Source organism: Pelodiscus sinensis, chromosome 19, assembly GCF_052426305.1.
Source record: "Pelodiscus sinensis isolate ZL-2025 chromosome 19, ASM5242630v1, whole genome shotgun sequence".
Lineage (NCBI taxonomy): Eukaryota > Metazoa > Chordata > Testudines > Trionychidae > Pelodiscus > Pelodiscus sinensis.
This window is the reverse complement of record NC_143070.1, coordinates 1,394,391-1,415,032: the sequence shown is the minus strand read 5'-3', so window position 1 is coordinate 1,415,032 and position 20,642 is coordinate 1,394,391. Positions and strand designations below refer to the sequence as shown.

Genomic DNA, 20,642 nt, shown 5'->3' with positions numbered 1-20,642 from the left:
CAGGCTGGAGAAGGGGCTGTGGGGGGGCGTGTACGGCGTGTGTAACCCCCCCGCCCCCCCCAGCTGAAGGACCTGTCCGATCGCTACATCAGCCACTACGAGATGCAGGGGCGCAGACTGCTGCTCTACTTTGAGACGGTGAGGGGGGGCCGCGGGGACGGGAGGGAGGCACCCCTGGGCCGCTGCGTTTGGGGGGGCTGGTGGGGGAGGGGCGTTTTTCTGGCTCTGACCCCCGTGCCCCCAGGTGCCCGAGGAGCGGGACTGCGTGGGCTTCCGGGCCTCCCAGACGGTGGCCGTGGGCCTGGTCCAGCCGGTCAGCGCCAGCCTCTACGACTTCTACGAGCCAGGTGGGGCGGGGCGGGGGCAGGCGGGAGGGGAGAAGGGGGGTGGGGGGCTCCCGCCGGCCCCTCACGCCCCTCTGCTCCCCCAGCTCAGCACTGCAGCGTCTTCTACACGGCCCCGGCCCGGAGCCGCTTCGTCGCCACCCTGTGCTCGCCGGAGGTTTGCCAGTGCGCGGAAGGTGAGCCCCCCCCCCCGCCCGGGGACCGGCCCTCCCCCCTCTGCCCCACGAGGCTGGGAGGGGCCCAGGCGTCCTGACCGCTCTGCCCCATAGGAGCCTGCCCGCGGCTGAGGCGGACGCTGTCGGACAAGGTGACGCCGAGCAAACGCATGGACTTCGCCTGCTACGACCCCCGGGTGCAGTATGGTATGGAGCTCGCGGCCCCTCTCCACGGCCCCTGCCCCACGGCCCCGCCCCGCGACTCCTGCCCCACGGCCCCGCCCCACGGCCCCACCCCGCGGCTCCTGCCCCACAGCTCCTGCCCCATGGCCACCCCGCAGCTCCTGCCCCACAGCTCCTGCCCCACGGCCCCGCGGCTCCTGCCCCACAGCCCCGCCCCGCAGCTCCGGCCCTATGGCCCCGCCCCGCGTTCCTGTCCCCACGGCCCCGCCCCATGGCTCCTGCCCCGCAGCTCCTGCCCTATGGCCCCGCCCCGCAGCTCCTGCCCCACAGCTCCTGCCCCACTGTTCTGGCCCTGTCCTGTGGGCCACATGGGGGTTCATGGATTCCTGTTAGTGCCGAGCGCAGGGCCAGCGACGTGGGGCAGACCCCAAGGGCCAAGCCCCCAGTCAGCGACTCTCCCTTCCAGCCACCTCTACGCCATAGCCCTGCCTCTCCGGGAAAACCGGGGTCCCAGCTCCCCCTGCGAGGCAGACCGGCTGCCCCCTGCAGCTCAGCTACTCCAGCCCAAAGAAACCCCTCCCCCTCCCCTGCGAGGCAAGCAGCACCTGGGTAAACTGAGGCACGCCACGTCCGTCCCACCCCCAGGACCTTCCACTGCTCACAGCCCTTGACCCACAGCCCCCTCCCCCAGGCATGGGAGGGGCTGTGTGACCCCCCCTCCCTTGCTGACCCCTCCCTCCCCCAGGGTACGAGGTTCGGGTCCTGAGGAAGGAGGAACAGGGCGGCTTCCAGGCCTACGAGGTGGAGATCCTGGATCCCCTGCAGTTCAGTGAGTGTGGGGAGATGGGGGGAGGGGGGCAGCCAGGGGACCCCCCCATCTAACCCCCCCTCTGCCCCCAGCGCGGGACGCGGAGCAGCTGCAGGCGGGTCAGAGCCGCTGGTTCCTGGTCCGGGACTCCTGCCGCATCCGCCTGGGGCCGGGCAAACGCTACCTGCTCATGGGGCAAGACGGGGAAACCCAGGACCCCCAGGGCCGGTGAGTGGGGAGGGGGCGGTGGGGGGATCATGGGGACTAATGGTGGCAGAGAGGTGGGGGGCAGGAGAGCTCAGTGGGGGCAGGAGCCGGGCGGGGGTGGGGGCAGTAGGGTTGGGCGGGGGCAGCCGCCAGGTGGGGGCAGGGGTTGAGGGGCTCGGTGGGGGCAGGAGCTGGGCGAGGGCAGAGGCAGCTGCCAGGCGGGATCCGGGGCGGTGGGCTTGGCAGGGGCCGGGGGGCGGGGGCAGGAGGCGGGTGGGATCGGGGCGGGCGGCTCGGCGGGGGCAGGAGGCGGGTGGGATCGGGGCGGGCGGCTTGGCGGGGGCAGGAGGCGGGCGGGATCGGGGCGGGCGGCTCGGCGGGGGCAGGAGGCGGGCGGGATCGGGGCGGGGGGCTCGGCGGGGGCAGGAGGCGGGTGGGATCGGGGCGGGGGGCTCGGGCGGGGGCAGGAGGCGGGCAGGATCGGGGCGGGGGGCTCGGCGGGATCGGGGCGGGCGGGATCGGGGCCGGGGGCTCGGCGGGGGCAGGAGGCGGGCAGGATCGGGGCGGGGGGCTCGGCGGGATCGGGGCGGGCGGGATCGGGGCCGGGGGGCTCGGGCGGGGGCAGGAGGCGGGTGGGATCGGGGCGGGCGGGATCGGGGCGGGGGGCTCGGGCGGGGGCAGGAGGCGGGTGGGATCGGGGCGGGCGGGATCGGGGCGGGGGGCTCGGCGGGATCGGGGCGGGGGGCTCGGCGGGGGCAGGAGGCGGGCGGGATCGGGGCGGGCGGCTTGGCGGGGGCAGGAGGCGGGCGGGATCGGGGCGGGCGGCTCGGGCGGGGGCAGGAGGCGGGCGGGATCGGGGCGGGCAGCTCGGCGGGGGCAGGAGGCGGGCGGGATCGGGGCGGGCGGCTTGGCGGGATCGGGGCGGGCGGGATCGGGGCGGGGGGCTCGGCGGGGGCAGGAGGCGGGCGGGATCGGGGCGGGCGGCTCGGCGGGATCGGGGCGGGATCGGGGCGGGGGGCTCGGCGGGATCGTGGCCGGGGGCTCGGCAGATCGGGGCGGGCGGCTCGGCGGGATCGGGGCGGGCGGGATCGGGGCGGGGGGCTCGGCGGGATCGGGGCGGGCGGGATCGGGGCGGGGGGCTCGGCGGGATCGGGGCGGGCGGGATCGGGGCCGGGGGCTCGGCGGGGGCAGGAGGCGGGTGGGATCGGGGCGGGCGGGATCGGGGCGGGCGGCTCGGCGGGGGCAGGAGGCGGGTGGGATCGGGGCGGGCGGGATCGGGGCGGGGGGCTCGGCGGGGGCAGGAGGCGGGTGGGATCGGGGCGGGCGGGATCGGGGCGGGGGGCTCGGCGGGATCGGGGCGGGCGGGATCGGGGCGGGGGGCTCGGCGGGATCGGGGCGGGCGGGATCGGGGCCGGGGGGCTCGGGCGGGGGCAGGAGGCGGGTGGGATCGGGGCGGGCGGGATCGTGGCCGGGGGGCTCGGCGGGATCGGGGCGGGCGGGATCGGGGCCGGGGGGCTCGGCGGGATCGGGGCGGGCGGGATCGGGGCGGGGGGCTCGGCGGGGGCAGGAGGCGGGTGGGATCGGGGCGGGCGGGATCGGGGCGGGGGGCTCGGCGGGGGCAGGAGGCGGGTGGGATCGGGGCGGGCGGGATCTGGGCCGGGGGCTCGGCGGGGGCAGGAGGCGGGTGGGATCGGGGCGGGCGGGATCGGGGCGGGGGGCTCGGCGGGGGCAGGAGGCGGGCGGGATCGGGGCGGGGGGCTCGGCGGGATCGGGGCGGGCGGGATCGGGGCGGGGGGCTCGGCGGGATCGGGGCGGGCGGGATCGGGGCGGGGGGCTCGGCGGGATCGGGGCGGGCGGGATCTGGGCCGGGGGGCTCGGCGGGGGCAGGAGGCGGGTGGGATCGGGGCGGGCGGGATCGGGGCGGGGCGCTCGGCGGGATCGGGGCGGGCGGGATCGGGGCGGGGGGCTCGGCGGGGCAGGCCCGTCCCACCCCCCTGACCCCGCCGCCCCCCAGGCCCCGGTACCTGCTGGACGCGGCGGCCTGGCTGGAGGAGCTGCCGGAGGAGGGCGAGTGCCGGGCCACCACCCACCGGAACCGCTGCGCCGAGCTTCACCGCTTCACCGACACGTACAAGCAGCACGGCTGCCAGGTGTAGCCCCCGGCGCAGCCCCCCCCCGCGACCCCCCCAGGCGCAGCCCCCCCCCGCGACCCCCCCCGGCGCAGCCCCCCGCGACCCCCCCACACAGAATAAAACCGGCTTCTCTCACTGTCGTCTCAGTTCTTTGGGGTGCACCCGGGCCCCGCGCTTCCCCTGCCCCCAGCCCCCTTCCTTCCAGGCAGCCGGGGGGGGCTGGGCCAGGCGCCCCCTCCCCGGTCTCTCGGCATCACTTGGGAGCGGCTCCTGCAACAGAGCGGGGGGGGGGGGGGTCAGGCGCCCCGCCCGGGGCTCAGTACAGCTGCACCCAGAGGGGACCCCGGGGTCCCCCCTCCCACCCCCGGTACCTGGCTCCTTTCTGCGGCGGAGGAGCCCGACCCCGACCCCCAGGGCTGCCAGCAGCGACAGGTCCAGGGCCAGCCAGATGCAGAGAGCGGGGACCCAGCTGCTGGGGGTGGCGACCCCGGCCGGGGGGCAGGAGCAGAGACCTGCAAGGGAGGGGCAGGGGTAGGGGTAGGAGAGGCGCCAGCTTCCCCAGAGGGCAGGAAACCCCCATCCAATGGGGCCACAGATGCTGGGGTCCCACGGTGACCACATGAGCTCATGGGAGCCCAAGGCCTGGGCAGGGTGGGCCGGGACCCCTGGGTTTCCCCCCTTGCAAAGTGCCCCCCGGGGTAGGGGGGCCGGAGGCTGGGTCCCCCCCTTGCAAAGTGCCCCCCAGGGTAGGGGGGGCCGGGTCCCCCCTTGCAAAGTGCCCCCCAGGGTAGGGGGGGCGGGGGCCGGGGGCCGGGTCCCCCCCTTGCAAAGTGCCCCCCAGGGTAGGGGGGGCTGGAGGCCAGGTCCCCCCTTGCAAAGTGCCCCCCAGGGTAGGGGGGGCCGGGTCCCCCCTTGCAAAGTGCCCCCCAGGGTAGGGGGGCTGGAGGCCGGGTTCCCCCCTTGCAAAGTGCCCCCCGGCGTAGGGGGGGCCGGGTCCCCCCCTTGCAAAGTGCCCCCCAGGGTAGGGGGGGCCGGGTCCCCCCCTTGCAAAGTGCCCCCCAGGGTAGGGGGGGCCGGGTCCCCCCTTGCAAAGTGCCCCCCAGGGTAGGGGGGGCCGGGTCCCCCCCTTGCAAAGTGCCCCCCAGGGTAGGGGGGCTGGGTCCCCCCCTTGCAAAGTGCCCCCCAGGGTAGGGGGGCGGGGGCCGGGGGCCGGGTCCCCCCTTGCAAAGTGCCCCCCGGGGTGGGGGGGGCCGGGTCCCCCCTTGCAAAGTGCCCCCCGGGGTGGGGGGGGCCGGGTTCCCCCCTTGCAAAGTGCCCCCCGGGGTAGGGGGGCCGGGGGTCGGGTCCCCCCCTTGCAAAGTGCCCCCCAGCGTAGGGGGGCCGGGTCCCCCCTTGCAAAGTGCCCCCCAGGGTAGGGGGGGCCGGGTCCCCCCTTGCAAAGTGCCCCCCGGGGTAGGGGGGCCGGGGGCCGGGTCCCCCCTTGCAAAGTGCCCCCCAGGGTAGGGGGGGCCGGGTCCCCCCCTTGCAAAGTGCCCCCCAGGGTAGGGGGGGCCGGGTCCCCCCCTTGCAAAGTGCCCCCCGGGGTAGGGGGGGCTGGGTCCCCCCTTGCAAAGTGCCCCCCAGGGTAGGGGGGGGCGGGGGCCGGGTCCCCCCCTTGCAAAGTGCCCCCCAGGGTAGGGGGGCCGGGTCCCCCCCTTGCAAAGTGCCCCCCGGGGTAGGGGGGCGGGGGGGGGGCCGGGTCCCCCCCTTGCAAAGTGCCCCCCGGGGTGGGGGGGGCCGGGTCCCCCCTTGCAAAGTGCCCCCCGGGGTGGGGGGGGCCGGGTTCCCCCCTTGCAAAGTGCCCCCCGGGGTAGGGGGGCCGGGGGCCGGGTCCCCCCCTTGCAAAGTGCCCCCCGGGGTGGGGGGGGCCGGGTCCCCCCTTGCAAAGTGCCCCCCGGGGTGGGGGGGGCCGGGTTCCCCCCTTGCAAAGTGCCCCCCGGGGTAGGGGGGCCGGGGGCCGGGTCCCCCCTTGCAAAGTGCCCCCCGGGGTGGGGGGGGCCGGGTCCCCCCTTGCAAAGTGCCCCCCGGGGTAGGGGGGGCGGGGGCCGGGTCCCCCCTTGCAAAGTGCCCCCCAGCGTAGGGGGGGCCGGGTCCCCCCTTGCAAAGTGCCCCCCGGGGTAGGGGGGCCGGGGGCCGGGTTCCCCCCTTGCAAAGTGCCCCCCGGGGTGGGGGGGGCCGGGTCCCCCCTTGCAAAGTGCCCCCCAGCGTAGGGGGGGCCGGGTCCCCCCTTGCAAAGTGCCCCCCAGGTTAGGGGGGGCCGGGTCCCCTCACCCCGGACCAGAGACACGCGCAGAGAAAGCAGGGTCCAGGCAGCCCCCGGCATCCTCGGCAGAGCCCCAGAGGCCCCGCCCCCGCAGCGAGCTCATTGGCCTGCAGCTTTGTGAGGTCATCGGGATGATGTCACTGCATCCCCCAGCCCCTCACTCTCAGCCCCCCCCCGGCCCTGCTGGTGCCCTTCACTCCTGCCCCCCCAGCCCTGCCCCCCCGCAGTCCAGGGGGCCCGCGGGGTCTCTGGGTGCTCGTGCGGGGGTGGCGGGGCGTGTTGGGCCGGGTGGGGGGTGCTGAGCTGAGCAGGCCGTGGCCGTGGGGAGGGGGCAGAGAGAGGCAGGTGTCACTGGGGCGGGGAGCCCCGGCCCCTGCCCCCCACTCACAGCAGGGGGGCTCCCAGCCGGCAGGGGGACAGGCGGGTCGTTGGCTCCCAGGGACCCAGCGTGACCCACACTGGGCAGCACAGGGGCCGGGGGTGGGGGTCTGGGGCCCGGGCCCTGCCCCCCAAGGCAGCCAGACTCACCCAGCAGCCCCGCCCTGTCTGCAGCCAGCCCCACTCCCAGCCTGTGTCCAAGGGCCCAGGGAAAGGGTCCCAGCTGCTCCCCCCCACTCCCATCTCAGGTCCCACAAAGCACCAGCCACTGTGCACATGGGGGGGAGGCTGTCCCCCCAAAATCCCCACCTCCAGCTCGCTATCGGGGCAGCGCCCAGGGAAACTGAGGCACACCCGCAGGGTTACTGGCGGACGGGGAAGCCCCATGGCACATGAAGCGAAGAGCCCGACTACACCCCCCCTCGTCACAGCATGTCTCTCAGCTCTGGGGCTGGGGGAGGGGGGTGCTCTGCGGGGGGGAGCGCACAGGTGCTGTGGTGAGTGCAGTGGGGGCGTCCTGTAGCTGAGGGCGGGCGCCGTGGGGCCGGGACCTCGAGGCGGCCTGTGGGCTGGAGGAGGCCGGGCACCAGGTTGTGGGGTGACTGGCGGGGGGGGCCAGGCGTCTGGGGGTGACTGGCCGGGGGGTCCAGGCCTCTAGAGGTGACTGGCTGGGGAGAGCCAGGAGTAGGGGGGTGACTAGCCAGGGGGGAGGCCAGGGGGGGGAGGTAGGGGGGTGACTGGCCGGGGGGACCAGGCGTAGGGGGGTGACCGGCCGGGGGGACCAGGCGTAGGGGGGTGACTGGCCGGGGGGTCCAGGCCTCTAGGGGTGACTGGCCGGGGGGACCAGGCGTAGGGGGGTGACTGGCCGGGGGGCCAGGCATAGGGGGGTGACCGGCCGGGGGGACCAGGCGTAGGGGGGTGACTGGCTGGGGAGAGCCAGGAGTAGGGGGGTGACCGGCCGGGGGGACCAGGCGTAGGGGGGTGACTGGCCGGGGGACCAGGCGTAGGGGGGTGACCGGCCGGGGGGACCAGGCGTAGGGGGGGTGACCGGCCCGGGGGGACCAGGCGTAGGGGGGTGACTGGCCGGGGGGACCAGGCGTAGGGGGGTGACCGGCCGGGGGGACCAGGCGTAGGGGGGTGACTGGCCGGGGGGTCCAGGCCTCTAGGGGTGACTGGCCGGGGGACCAGGCGTAGGGGGGTGACTGGCCGGGGGGTCCAGGCCTCTAGGGGTGACTGGCTGGGGAGAGCCAGGAGTAGGGGGGTGACCGGCCGGGGGGACCAGGCGTAGGGGGGTGACCGGCCGGGGGGACCAGGCGTAGGGGGGTGACTGGCCGGGGGACCAGGCGTAGGGGGGTGACCGGCCGGGGGGACCAGGCGTAGGGGGGTGACCGGCCCGGGGGACCAGGCGTAGGGGGGTGACCGGCCGGGGGGACCAGGCGTAGGGGGGTGACCGGCCGGGGGGACCAGGCGTAGGGGGGTGACCGGCCGGGGGACCAGGCGTAGGGGGGTGACCGGCCGGGGGACCAGGCGTAGGGGGGTGACCGGCCCGGGGGGACAGGCGTAGGGGGGTGACCGGCCCGGGGGACCAGGCGTAGGGGGGTGACCGGCCGGGGGGAACAGGCGTAGGGGGGTGACCGGCCGGGGGGACCAGGCGTAGGGGGGTGACCGGCCGGGGGGACCAGGCGTAGGGGGGTGACTGGCGTAGGGGGGTGACCGGCCGGGGGGACCAGGCGTAGGGGGGTGACCGGCCGGGGGGACCAGGCGTAGGGGGGTGACCGGCCGGGGGGACCAGGCGTAGGGGGGTGACCGGCCGGGGGGACCAGGCGTAGGGGGGTGACCGGCCGGGGGGAACAGGCGTAGGGGTGACCGGCCGGGGGGAACAGGCGTAGGGGGGTGACCGGCCGGGGGACCAGGCATAGGGGGGTGACTGGCCGGGGGGTCCAGGCCTCTAGGGGTGACTGGCCGGGGGACCAGGCGTAGGGGGGTGACCGGCCCGGGGGACCAGGCGTAGGGGGGTGACTGGCAGGCCGGGGGGCCAGGCTGTTGCGTGTGGGGCCCAGGCAGAGCATCAGCCGGGGGGTTGGCTCTCAGCTCTGGGCCCTGCCCGGCTCCATGTGACCCAAAGGGAAAGTGAAAGGACCCAGCGAGGCAGGAGACGACGCAGCGGGACCAGCCAGGCCCGGCCTTCCAGTGACCCCCAGCCCCACCAGCAGGGCCTTCCAGTGACCCCCAGCCCCACCAGCAGGGCCCTCCGGTGACCCCCAGCCCCACCAGCAGGGCCCTCCGGTGACCCCCAGCCCAGCACCCCAGCCCCAGCATGGACAGAGCCGGGGAGGTCCCAGAGCCTAGTGGGGGCTTCGGCTTCGAGAACTGCCTCAGGTGAGACCTCCCTGCCCCCCGGGTCCTGCCTTGGGGCCCCCCCACTGCCAGAGGGGCCCCCCCTGCTCCCCAGCTGCAGCCCCCACCTCCTGCGCCCCGAGAGTGAAAGTGAAACACCTGCCCCGGCCAGCGCGCCCCACAGCCCCCCTGAGCCCTGTCTGTGCCCCTCATGCCCGCCCCACAGCCCCCCTGAGCCCTGTCCATGCCCCTCATTCCCGCCCCACAGCCCCCTTGAGCCCTGTCCGTGCCCCTCATTCCCGCCCCACAGCCCCCTTGAGCCCTGTCCATGCCCCTCATGCCCACCCCACAGCCCCCCATAGCCCTGTCCGTGCCCCTCATTCCCACCCCACAGCCCCCCATAGCCCTGTCCGTGCCCCTCATTCCCACCCCACAGCCCCCCATAGCCCTGTCCGTGCCCCTCATTCCCACCCCACAGCCCCCTTGAGCCCTGTCCATGCCCCTCATTCCCGCCCCACAGCCCCCCTGAGCCCTGTCCATGCCCCTCATTCCCACCCCACAGCCCCCTTGAGCCCTGTCCATGCCCCTCATTCCCGCCCCACAGCCCCCCTGAGCCCTGTCCGTGCCCCTCATGCCCGCCCCACAGCCCCCCTGAGCCCTGTCCGTGCCCCTCATTCCCGCCCCACAGCCCCCTTGAGCCCTGTCCATGCCCCTCATTCCCGCCCCACAGCCCCCTTGAGCCCTGTCCATGCCCCTCATTCCCGCCCCACAGCCCCCTTGAGCCCTGTCTGTGCCCCTCATTCCCGCCCCACAGCCCCCTTGAGCCCTGTCCATGCCCCTCATTCCCGCCCCACAGCCCCCTTGAGCCCTGTCCATGCCCCTCATTCCCGCCCCACAGCCCCCTTGAGCCCTGTCCATGCCCCTCATTCCCACCCCACAGCCCCCCTGAGCCCTGTCCATGCCCCTCATTCCCGCCCCACAGCCCCCCTGAGCCCTGTCCATGCCCCTCATTCCCACCCCACAGCCCCCTTGAGCCCTGTCCGTGCCCCTCATGCCCACCCCACAGCCCCCCTGAGCCCTGTCCATGCCCCTCATTCCCACCCCACAGCCCCCTTGAGCCCTGTCCGTGCCCCTCATTCCCACCCCACAGCCCCCCTGAGCCCTGTCCATGCCCCTCATTCCCGTCCCACAGCCCCCCTGAGCCCTGTCCATGCCCCTCATTCCCGCCCCACAGCCCCCCTGAGCCCTGTCCATGCCCCTCATTCCCACCCCACAGCCCCCTTGAGCCCTGTCCGTGCCCCTCATGCCCGCCCCACAGCCCCCCTGAGCCCTGTCCATGCCCCTCATTCCTACCCCACAGCCCCCTTGAGCCCTGTCCGTGCCCCTCATGCCCGCCCCACAGCCCCCCTGAGCCCTGTCCGTGCCCCTCATTCCCACCCCACAGCCCCCCTGAGCCCTGTCCATGCCCCTCATGCCCGCCCCACAGCCCCCCTGAGCCCTGTCCATGCCCCTCATTCCCACCCCACAGCCCCCTTGAGCCCTGTCCGTGCCCCTCATGCCTGCCCCACAGCCCCCTTGAGCCCTGTCTGTGCCCCTCATGCCCACCCACAGCCCCCTTGAGCCCTGTCCGTGCCCCTCATTCCTGCCCCACAGCCCCCTTGAGCCCTGTCCATGCCCCTCATTCCCGCCCCACAGCCCCCTTGAGCCCTGTCCATGCCCCTCATTCCCGCCCCACAGCCCCTGCCCCCCAGCCCTGCCAATGCCCCTCACTGCCGACCCGCAGCCCTGCCCCCCACCCCTGCCAGTGCCCCTTACTCCTGCTCCACAGCTCCCCACAGCCCTTCCAGTGCCCCTCACTCCTGCCCTACAGCCCCTGCCCCCAGCCCAGCCAGGGCCCCTCACTCCCGCCCCTGCAGTGGGTTGTGGGAAAGGGGCTGTGGGCGCGGATGCCGGGGCTGGAATTCCCCTGGCAAAGGGCCGAGGGAGGCGTGGCTGCCGTGGGTCGGAGCTGGAAGCTGAATGCTTGGCGGCGCCCAGGAGAGACCCGCAGGCTGATTAGCCAGGCTCCCGGCCATGCCGGTGGTGCACAGTGCCACGCGCCTCGGTGCACACAACAGCATGCATTCCGCACACGGAGGGACCAGAGAGGGGACACTGGTCAGCGGGGGGGGGGGCCCAAAGGAGGCCAGGGGCTCTCCCATCCACCCTTTCTGCCCCCAGGAATGCAGGTCTGCTGAAGGCCGGGGGCCCCCAGGGCTTCCCAGCCCCCAAAGCCAGGAAGACTGGAACGACCATCGCCGGCCTCATCTACAAGGTGGGCGCAGGGCCGGGGGGCAGGGCCGGGGGGCGGCTGTGGGGACGGGCTGTGGCAGGAATGAGCCTGGGGCGAATGCAAAGGGGAGGTGTGGGGCGGGGGGCGGGGCTAAGCGCCTGTCCCGAGGGGAGGCCCTGGGCGGGGGGCAGGCGTGGGGCCAGCTGTGGGGCGCTGACCTGCCCACGTCTCCCCGCAGGACGGGGTGATTCTGGCGGCCGACACGCGCGCCACCGACGACATGGTCGTAGCCGACAAGAACTGTGAGAAAATCCACCACATCGCGCCCAACATCTAGTGAGTGAGCCCCGGTGCCCCCCCCACGGCCCCCCGGTGCCCCCCGCAGACCCTCAGTGTCCCCAGTCCCCCCCCACAGCCCGCCGGTGCCCCCCCCAGAAAATCCACCACATCGCGCCCAACATCTAGTGAGTGAGCCCCGGTGCCCCCCCACGGCCCCCCGGTGCCCCCCCCAGAAAATCCACCACATCGCGCCCAACATCTAGTGAGTGAGCCCCGGTGCCCCCCCACGGCCCCCCGGTGCCTCCCCCAGAAAATCCACCACATCGCGCCCAACATCTAGTGAGTGAGCCCCGGTGCCCCCCCACGGCCCCCCGGTGCCCCCCGCAGACCCTCAGTGTCCCCAGTCCCCCCCCACAGCCCGCCGGTGCCCCCCCCAGAAAATCCACCACATCGCGCCCAACATCTAGTGAGTGAGCCCCGGTGCCCCCCCACGGCCCCCGGTGCCCCCCCCAGAAAATCCACCACATCGCGCCCAACATCTAGTGAGTGAGCCCCGGTGCCCCCCCCACGGCCCCCCGGTGCCTCCCCCAGAAAATCCACCACATCGCGCCCAACATCTAGTGAGTGAGCCCCGGTGTCCCCCCCCCCCACAGCCCCCCGGTGCCCCCCATCCCCCACGCAGCCCCTCGGTGTCCCCAGTCCCTCCCCACAGCCCCCGGTGCCCCCCGCAGACCCTCAGTGTCCCCAGTCCCCCCCCACAGCCTCCCGGTGCCCCCCCCCCCAGAAAATCCACCACATCGCGCCCAACGTCTAGTGAGTGAGCCCCCGGTGCCCCCCCCCCCACGGCCCCCGGTGCCCCCCGTGCCCCACGCAGACCCTCAGTGTCCCCAGTCCCCCCCCCAGCCCCCCGGTGCCCCCCCCCCCCGCACATCCCTCCCCCGGTGCCCCCCCCCCCAGAAAATCCACCACATCGCGCCCAACATCTAGTGAGATGTGTCCCCAGTGCCCCCCACAGCCTCCTGGTGCCCCCCGTCCCCCACGCAGACCCTCGGTGTCCCCAGTCCCTCCCCACAGCCTCCTGGTGCCCCCCGTCCCCCACGCAGACCCTCGGTGCCCCCATCCCCACGCAACCCCTCGGTGTCCCAGTCCCTCCCCACAGCCCCTCAGTGTCCCCGGTCTCTCCCCAGCCCCTTGGTGTCCCCAGTCCCTCCCCCAGCCCCCGGTGCCCCCCTGTCACCCCCGCAGCTCCCCATCCCTCCCCTCAGCCTCTCAGTGCCCCCCATCCCCCACGCAGCCCCTCGGTGCTCCCATCCCTCCCCGCAGCCCCTTGTGTCCCCGGTCCCTCCCCCCCAGCCCCCCGGTGCCCCCCATCCCCCACGCAGCCCCTCGGTGCCCCTCCCTCCCCCCAGCCCCTGGTGCCCCCGGTCCCTCCCCCCCCCCCGGCCCCCGGTGCCCCCCATCCCCCACGCAGCCCCCCGGTGCCCCTCCGTCCGACCCGCAGTCCCCTGGTGCCCCCGTCCTTCCCTGCAGCCCCCTGTTCCTCCCGCAGCCCCGCATCCCTCCCCACAGGCCCCTGGTGCCCCTCCGTCCGACCCACAGTCCCTACCCGCAGCCCCGCGGTGTCCCTCAGTCCTGCCCCACAGTCCCTGCCCCACAGCCCCTACCCCTGCCAGCGCCCCTCACTCCGGACCCACAGCCCGGTCTCTCCCCACAGCTGCTGTGGGGCGGGGGTGGCGGCGGACGCCGAGATGACGACCCAGATGCTCTCGTCCAACATGGAGCTCCACGCGCTGTCCACGGGCCGCCTGCCCCGCGTGGTCACCGCCTGCCGCTTCCTCAAGCAGATGCTGTTCCGGTGAGGGGCGGGGCCCGCGCGGTGACCTCACGGCGTGGGCAGGGCCTCGGGGCGTGACATCACAGCCCGGGGGTGACCTCACAGGCTGAGGTGTGATGTCACTGGGCGGAGGGTCACAGGCTCTGACCGTCTCTCCCCCCCCAGGTACCAGGGTCACATTGGGACGTCGCTGATCCTGGGGGGCGTGGACCCCACCGGGCCCCACCTGTACAGCGTCCACCCCCACGGCTCCACCAGCAAACTGCCCTTCGCCTCCATGGGTGAGTGCAGGGCCGGGGCAGCACAGGGCATCCTGGGGGCGAGGCCGGGTGTCTCTGGGGCTGGCTCTGACCCCTCTTCCCCCCCCAGGCTCCGGGGCCGATGCTGCCATCGCTGTGCTGGAGGACCGGTTCAAGCCCAACATGGAGGTGAGGGGCAGGGGGCTCAGGCGCTGGGGAGGGGACGGGGGTGAGGAAAATCGAGGAGCCCAATACCCAAGTGGGGGGAGATGTTGGGATGGGAGAGTGTTGGGATCCAGGGATGTGGGCCCACAGGTGTGGGGGGTGGCAGGGGCAGGGCCGGCAGGTGTGGGGGTAGTGGGGGCAGGGCACACAGGTGTGGGGGTGGGGGCAGGGCGGGGGCAGGGCTGGGGGCAGGGGCAGGTGTGGGGGGGGGGGTGTTGGGGCCCAGGGATGCGGGCCCACAGGTGTGGGGGGGGAGTGTTGGGACCCAGGGATGCGGGCCCGCAGGTGTGGGGGGGGGAGTGTCGGGACCCAGGGATGCGGGCCCGCAGGTGTGGGGGGGGGAGTGTCGGGACCCAGGGATGCGGGCCCGCAGGTGTGGGGGGGGAGTGTCGGGACCCAGGGATGCGGGCCCGCAGGTGTGGGGGGGGAGTGTCGGGACCCAGGGATGCGGGCCCGCAGGTGTGGGGGGGGAGTGTCGGGACCCAGGGATGCGGGCCCGCAGGTGTGGGGGGGGAGTGTCGGGACCCAGGGATGCGGGCCCGCAGGTGTGGGGGGGGAGTGTCGGGACCCAGGGATGCGGGCCCGCAGGTGTGGGGGGGGAGTGTCGGGACCCAGGGATGCGGGCCCGCAGGTGTGGGGGGGGAGTGTCGGGACCCAGGGATGCGGGCCCGCAGGTGTGGGGGGGGAGTGTCGGGACCCAGGGATGCGGGCCCGCAGGTGTGGGGGGGGAGTGTCGGGACCCAGGGATGCGGGCCCGCAGGTGTGGGGGGGGAGTGTCGGGACCCAGGGATGCGGGCCCGCAGGTGTGGGGGGGGAGTGTCGGGACCCAGGGATGCGGGCCCGCAGGTGTGGGGGGGGAGTGTCGGGACCCAGGGATGCGGGCCCGCAGGTGTGGGGGGGGAGTGTCGGGACCCAGGGATGCGGGCCCGCAGGTGTGGGGGGGGAGTGTCGGGACCCAGGGATGCGGGCCCGCAGGTGTGGGGGGGGGGGAGTGTCGGGGCCCAGGGATGCGGGCCCGCAGGTGTGGGGGGGGAGTGTCGGGACCCAGGGATGCGGGCCCGCAGGTGTGGGGGGGGAGTGTCGGGACCCAGGGATGCGGGCCCGCAGGTGTGGGGGGGGAGTGTCGGGACCCAGGGATGCGGGCCCGCAGGTATTGGGGGGGAGTGTTGGGACCCAGGGATGCGGGCCCGCAGGTGTGGGGGGGGAGTGTCGGGACCCAGGGATGCGGGCCCGCAGGTGTATGGGGGAGTGTCGGGACCCAGGGATGCGGGCCCGCAGGTGTGGGGGGCAGGGGTGGGGTGATGCGGGGACCCTGGTGTCCTGGCTGGGGCTGGGGCCGGGACCCAGGCCCCCGTGCCGGTGGGCTCACCGTCTCTCCCCACAGCTGGCGGAGGCCCAGGAGCTGCTGGCCGACGCCATCACAGCCGGGATCATGAGCGACCTGGGCTCGGGCAGCAACGTGGACCTGTGTGTGCTCACCCCGGCGGGGGCCCAGGTCCTGCGCCCCTTCCGCACCCCCATCGTCCGCGGGCAGCGGTGAGTGCCGGGCAGGCTCAGGCACCGAGGGGCGGGGCACCTAGGGGCCCGGGGCAGATGGGGTGGGGACGCAGGCGTCCGGGAGGGGGTTGGGGGAAGAGGAGGCAGGGACTCAAGAGCCCATGAGAGTTCGGGGGGGTCGTGTGGGGACCTGAGAGTCTGGAGGGGTTGGGAGGTGATGGGGAGGGGCTCCAGGAGGGATTGGGGGCAGATGAGACGGGATCCAGGAGGGCTGGGGGAGCAGGGAGCCAGGAATCTGGGGTGGAGCTGGGGTGAGACGGGGCAGTGACCCAGGAGCCCAGGGAGGGCGGTGCCCGGGATGTCATGGTGTGCGGTGCCCGGCCCCTCACTTGCTGCCCCCCCTCCAGGCAGGGCCGGTACCGGTACCGCGCCGGTACCACGGCGGTGCTGACCGAAGCCATCACCCCCCTGCGCCTGGAGCTGCTGGACGAGACCGTGACCTGCATGGAGCTGGACTGAGCACGGGCCCCGTGGGGCACCGACCCTCCCCACCCCCGACTCTGAGAATCAATAAATTGGCTCCGCCCAGGCCCAGAGTTGTGATTGGGGGCGCGGTGACCCTGTGGGGGAGAAGGTGGGGCCAGGGTGTCATGCCATGGGGGGAGGGACAAGGAGGGGACATCAGAGCGGCTGGGCTGGGTCAGAGCAAAGGCCCGTCCAGCCCTGTGTCCTGTCAGCCCAAAGCGCCCAGTGCCCAGAGGGAGGGGACAGAACAGGGGACCATCCAGGGAGCGCCCCCCGTTGCCCATTCCCAGCCCCTCCTGGCTATTGATGGACCTGTTCTCCATGAATGTATCTAGTTCTTTTTTGGACCCTTTTAAAGTCCTGGGCTTCACAACCTCCTCTGGCGAGGAGTTCCGCAGGTTGACTGTGCGCGGCATGAAGAAACACTTGCCTTTGGTTGGTTTTACAGCTGCTGTCTGTTCCTTTCATTTGGTAACCCCCAGTGCTTGTGTTCAGGGTGTTGCTTTTTGGACTGCCGCCGCACACTGAGTGGACGCGGTTCGAGAACGCTGCACAGTGACTCCAGGATCTCTCGTGACTGTTGGTGTGATCTGCCCCCCCACCATTTTCCTGGGCTCACATTTTCCAGTGCAGGACTTTGTACTAGCAACATTGAATGTCATGGCCCATTGTGTTGCCCACTTTCGTGGGATCCTTTATACAGTGGCCGTGTCTCTGTGCTGGGGGGCAATGCCGTGGGGCCCGTTGCCGTGTGCGTGGGCAGGGCGGGTCGCTGGGCGGGGTCGCAGGGGGGCGTGGGTACGGGGGGTGTGCGGCCGCGCGGTGCCCATAGCGGGGGGGCAGGCGGGAGCGTGGTCTTGTCTCTGTGCTGGGGGGCGATGCTGTGGGGCCCGTTGCCGGGTGCGGGGGCAGGGCGGGTCTCTGGGCGGGGTCGCAGGGGGGCGTGGGTACGGGGGGTGTGCGGCCGCGCGGTGCCCATGGCGGGGGGGCAGGCGGGAGCGTGGTCTTGTCTCTGTGCTGGGGGGCGATGCCGTGGGGCCCGTTGCCGGGTGCGGGGGCAGGGCGGGTCGCTGGGCGGAGTCGCAGGGGGGCGTGGGTACGGGGGGTGTGCGGCCGCGCGGTGCCCATAGCGGGGGGGCAGGCGGGAGCGTGGTCTTGTCTCTGTGCTGGGGGCGATGCCGTGGGGCCCGTTGCCGGGTGCGGGGGCAGGGCGGGTCGCTGGGCGGGGTCGCAGGGGGGCGTGGGTACGGGGGGTGTGCGGCCGCGCGGTGCCCATGGCGGGGGGGCAGGCGGGAGCGTGGCCGTGTCTCTGTGCTGGGGGGCAATGCCATGGGGCCCGTTGCCGTGTGCGGGGGCAGGGCGGATCGCTGGGCGCCGGGGGGGGGGGTCAGGGGTCTGGTTTGGGCGCAGGGTGGTGCACGTCCCCGGGTGCACGCAGCAATATTATTCCACACACGGGGAATAATTCCCTCGCGCGCGGCCCCCGGGGCGCAGCCAATAGCAGCGCGGCGCGCGCCGGTCGGTTGGGCGGGGAGGGGCCCCGCGCCGCGCACGCGCAGAACGAGGAGCCTCCCTCCCCCGCCCACGCCGTGGCGCCAGACGGGCAGGGGGGCGGGGCCCGGAGCGCGCCGGAAGCCGGAAGCGCGGGGCAGGAAGTGACGTGGAGGCCGAGGGGCGGGGCGGGAGGTTTGAATCCCAGAGGAGCCGGAGCCAACACAGACCCCGCAGCCGCAGGCCGGTGAGGGGCCGGGAGCCGCCTACGTCACACCCTGGGGCCGTGACGTCATCGCCGGGGAGGGGGCGGGCTGAGGCCACGTAGTGGGAAAGGAGCCGCGACGTCATAAGGGCAGCTGTGACGTCACAGAGGGATGCTGCGTCACCGAGGGGGGGCTGTGACGTCACTGACAGGGGCCAGACCTCTGAGTTCCCGGCTCACCCCCCATCTCTGCCCCTCCCCCCGCAGGCCGGACCCGCCATGCACCGCGGCTCCCCCCCGGACCCCCGCACCCGCCGCAAGAGCAGCGCCCCCCCCCGCCGCTCCCCCGCCGGGCCCCCGCCGGCTCGCCCCCCCCGCCGCGCCGCCCGCCCGGTAAGTGCCCCCGCCCCCCCCCCGCGCCGCCCGCCCGGTAAGTGCCCCCGCCCCTCCCCCATCCCCCCGCCGGCTCGCCCCCCCGCCCGTCCCCCGTCTGCCCTCCCCTCCCCCCCCATCTCCCCCCCCGCCGCGCCGCCCGCCCGGTAAGTCCCCCCGCCCCTCCCCCATCCCCCCGCCCCCGCCGCGCCGCCCGCCCGGTAAGTGCCCCCCGCCCCTCCCCCCCGCCGCGCCGCCCGGTCTGTGCCCCCCCCTCCCCCCCATCTCCCCCCCCCGCCGCGCCGCCCGCCGGTAAGTGTCCCCGGGGTCCTTCCAGCCCCTGGCCCGCGGAGGGAATCCCCTCGCCCTGCCCCTCCCAACAGGAGTGTCCCGGGAGCGAGAGGGGAAGGGCCCGGGGAGACGCTGCCCCCCCGCCAGCCCGGAGCCCCCGCCTGCCCCCCCAGGCACTTCCCTTGGCCGGGGGGACCGGGACCGGGGGAGCCCCTGGGTGCCACTCGCTCTGCGCGCTCCTAACCCCCCCCCCCCCCCCCCCCCGCTAACACGGTCGCTCCCCAGGGACGCGGCGCCGCTACCGGCCAGGCCAGCGGGCGCTGAAGGAAATTCGCACCTTCCAGAAGAGCACGGACCTGCTGATCCGCAAGCTGCCCTTCTCCCGCGTGGTGAGTGTCCCCTGCCCCCCAGCCTGCCCCCCAGCCTGCCCCCCTCCGCCCCCCGCCTGCCCCCCAGCCTGCCCTTCTCCCGCGTGGTGAGTGTCCGCCCCCCAGCCTGCCCCCCCCTCCGCCCCCCAGCCTGCCCCCCGCCTGCCCTTCTCCCGCGTGGTGAGTGTCCCCTGCCCCCCAGCCTGCCCCCCAGCCTGCCCCCCTCCGCCCCCCACCTGCCCCCCGCCTGCCCTTCTCCCGCGTGGTGAGTGTCCTCCCCCCTCCGCCCCCCAGCCTGCCCCCCTCCGCCCCCCCACCTGCCCCCCGCCTGCCCTTCTCCCGCGTGGCGAGCGTCCCCTGCCCCCTCCGCCCCCCAGCCTGCCCCCCGCCTGCCCTTCTCCCGCGTGGCGAGCGTCCCCCACCCCCCCTGCTCCCCTCCGCCCCCCAGCCTGCCCCCCGCCTGCCCTTCTCCCGCGTGGTGAGCGTCCCCTGCCCCCCTCTGCCCCCCAGCCTGCCCCCCGCCTGCCCTTCTCCCGTGTGGTGAGCGTCCCCCACCCCCCAGCCTGCCCCCCGCCTGCCCTTCTCCCGTGTGGTGAGCGTCCTCCGCCCCCTGCCCCCAAGCCTGCCCCCCGCCTGCCCTTCTCCCGCGTGGTGAGCGTCCTCCGCCCCCCGCCCCCCAGCCTGCCCCCCAGCCTGCCCTTCTCCCGCGTGGTGAGCGTCCTCCGCCCCCCTGCCCCCCAGCCTGCCCCCCAGCCTGCCCTTCTCCCGCGTGGTGAGCGTCCTCCGCCCCCCCTGCCCCCAAGCCTGCCCCCCGCCTGACCTTCTCCCACGTGGTGAGCGTCCTCCGCCCCCCCCGCCTGCCCCCCGCCTGCCCTTCTCCCGCGTGGTGAGCATCCTCTGCCCCTGTGCCCCCCAGCCTGCCCCCCACCTGCCCTCCTCCCACATGGTGAGCAATCTCTGCCCCTGTGCCCCCCTGCCTGCCCTCCGCCTGCCCTTCTCCCGCGTGGTGTGCGTCCTCTGCCCCTGTGCCCCCCAGCCTGCCCCCGTGCCTGCCCTCCTCCCGCGTGGTGAGCAATCTCTGCCCCTGTGCCCCCCTGCCTGCCCTCCGCCTGCCCTTCTCCCGCGTGGTGAGCGTCCTCCGCACCCCCTGCCCCCCAGCCTGCCCCCCGCCTGCCCTTCTCCCGCGTGGTGAGCAATCTCTGCCCCGTGTACCCCCCGCCTGCCCTTCCCAGTGTGATGAAGGCCCCATCCACCTGACCTCCCAGCCTGTCCCTGGTCCCCCCATCCCACCTGCCTTTGTTCTGTTCCCTCCCTCCCCTCAGCCTTCCCCCCGCCCCCCCGCCTGCCGCCTGCCCCGTGTGCCCCAGCCTCCCTGCTGTGACCTGCCCGCAACCTGTCCTTAGGACCCCCCCCCCCCCCCGGCCTTCCTGACCTGCCGTGGGCCCATCTCACCCGCTGCCCCTCCCCCAGGTGCGGGAGATCTGCCTGATGTACACCCGCGGCGTGGACTATCACTGGCAGTCCATGGCCCTGCTGGCCCTACAGGAGGTGAGGGGCTGGCGGGGGGCGCGGGGCTACAGGGCTGGGGGAGGAGTCCCTGGGGCAGGAGCGGGGTGGGTGGGGCCTGGGGCAGAGGGGTGTTGGGGGGCTGTCAGGGCTCCTGCCCCCCCTGACCCTTGCTCCCCCTCCCCCCGCAGGCGGCGGAGGCGTTCCTGGTGCGGCTGCTGGAGGACTCTTACCTCTGCTCCATCCACGCCAAGCGCGTCACCCTCTTCCCCAAGGACATCCAGCTGGCCCGGCGCATCCGCGGCATCCATGAGGGGCTGGGCTGAGGCCTGGGCTGTGGGGCCGGCCCCCTCCGGCTCCCCCCAGCGCCTCAGGACTCTCCACGGGCTGCACCCTCCCTCCATTCCCCCCGCGCTGCTTACTGCCCTGAGCCGCCAGCCGGAGCCAGCCGGAGCCGCCCTCCGCTCCTGGGGCCCGGTGGCTGTGCTGAGTTTTAGCTCCTCTCTGGCCCAGCGTCTCGCCCCGGCCCCGCCGTCCTGGGAGGGGGAGGGGCTAGCATTTCCCCCCCGGCCTGGCTGGGGGCGTGACCCTGGAACAGAGGAGGGAGCCCCCCCCGGATCGGGGGGCCAGCGCGCTGTATATAATGTGCACGCCAGCTGCTCTGAGTTCAATAAAGTTGGTTTGAAATAGTT

At 74.8% G+C, this 20,642-nt stretch overlaps 3 protein-coding genes and 1 long non-coding RNA gene across 5 annotated transcripts in view; 3 read left to right on the top strand and 1 right to left on the bottom strand.

Moving 5' to 3' along the window:
• The window catches only part of C4A (complement C4A (Chido/Rodgers blood group)), a 46,613-nt gene extending 42,706 nt beyond the window's left edge, over nucleotides 1-3,907 (top strand). For both annotated transcript variants that reach the window (XM_089771609.1, XM_089771608.1), the window contains exons 35-41: nucleotides 64-138; nucleotides 245-347; nucleotides 431-520; nucleotides 614-706; nucleotides 1,428-1,511; nucleotides 1,583-1,718; nucleotides 3,712-3,907. In XM_089771609.1, the coding sequence (XP_089627735.1) occupies nucleotides 64-138; nucleotides 245-347; nucleotides 431-520; nucleotides 614-706; nucleotides 1,428-1,511; nucleotides 1,583-1,718; nucleotides 3,712-3,853 (723 nt within the window). In that variant the 3' untranslated portion in view covers nucleotides 3,854-3,907. The remainder of the gene's footprint in view (nucleotides 1-63; nucleotides 139-244; nucleotides 348-430; nucleotides 521-613; nucleotides 707-1,427; nucleotides 1,512-1,582; nucleotides 1,719-3,711) is intronic.
• A 57-nt stretch (nucleotides 3,908-3,964) lies between these two features.
• On the bottom strand, nucleotides 3,965-6,223 carry LOC149522017 (uncharacterized). Its single transcript, XR_016347422.1, has 3 exons — nucleotides 6,140-6,223; nucleotides 4,201-4,341; nucleotides 3,965-4,099 (listed from the first exon to the last, which is right to left on the bottom strand). It is a non-coding gene; the product is annotated as an uncharacterized LOC149522017 (long non-coding RNA).
• A 2,534-nt stretch (nucleotides 6,224-8,757) lies between these two features.
• LOC149522016 (proteasome subunit beta type-7-like) lies at nucleotides 8,758-15,781 on the top strand. Its single transcript, XM_089771611.1, has 8 exons — nucleotides 8,758-8,888; nucleotides 11,067-11,160; nucleotides 11,357-11,454; nucleotides 13,112-13,252; nucleotides 13,397-13,512; nucleotides 13,601-13,659; nucleotides 15,080-15,231; nucleotides 15,600-15,781. The coding sequence occupies exons 1-8, from the start codon at nucleotides 8,827-8,829 to the stop codon at nucleotides 15,709-15,711; spliced, it is 834 nt and encodes a 277-aa protein (XP_089627737.1). The 5' UTR covers nucleotides 8,758-8,826; the 3' UTR covers nucleotides 15,712-15,781.
• A 350-nt stretch (nucleotides 15,782-16,131) lies between these two features.
• Nucleotides 16,132-20,642, top strand: CENPA (centromere protein A). Its single transcript, XM_089771454.1, has 5 exons — nucleotides 16,132-16,152; nucleotides 17,958-18,006; nucleotides 18,362-18,465; nucleotides 19,915-19,992; nucleotides 20,142-20,642. The coding sequence occupies exons 1-5, from the start codon at nucleotides 16,132-16,134 to the stop codon at nucleotides 20,274-20,276; spliced, it is 387 nt and encodes a 128-aa protein (XP_089627580.1). The 3' UTR covers nucleotides 20,277-20,642.

Excerpts from the sequence above, each read along its gene's own strand:
- LOC149522016 (XM_089771611.1), top strand. The coding sequence starts at position 8,827 with ATGGACAGAGCCGGGGAGGTCCCAGAGCCTAGTGGGGGCTTCGGCTTC. Across the intron at positions 8,889-11,066 it reads GGCTTCGAGAACTGCCTCAG|GAATGCAGGTCTGCTGAAGG; the intron begins GTGAGACCTCCC and ends TTCTGCCCCCAG. Across the intron at positions 13,513-13,600 it reads ACTGCCCTTCGCCTCCATGG|GCTCCGGGGCCGATGCTGCC; the intron begins GTGAGTGCAGGG and ends TTCCCCCCCCAG.
- CENPA (XM_089771454.1), top strand. The coding sequence starts at position 16,132 with ATGAAGAAACACTTGCCTTTG. Across the intron at positions 16,153-17,957 it reads TGAAGAAACACTTGCCTTTG|TCCCCCCGCCCCTCCCCCAT; the intron begins GTTGGTTTTACA and ends CCGCCCGGTAAG. Across the intron at positions 18,466-19,914 it reads AGCTGCCCTTCTCCCGCGTG|GTGCGGGAGATCTGCCTGAT; the intron begins GTGAGTGTCCCC and ends CCCCTCCCCCAG.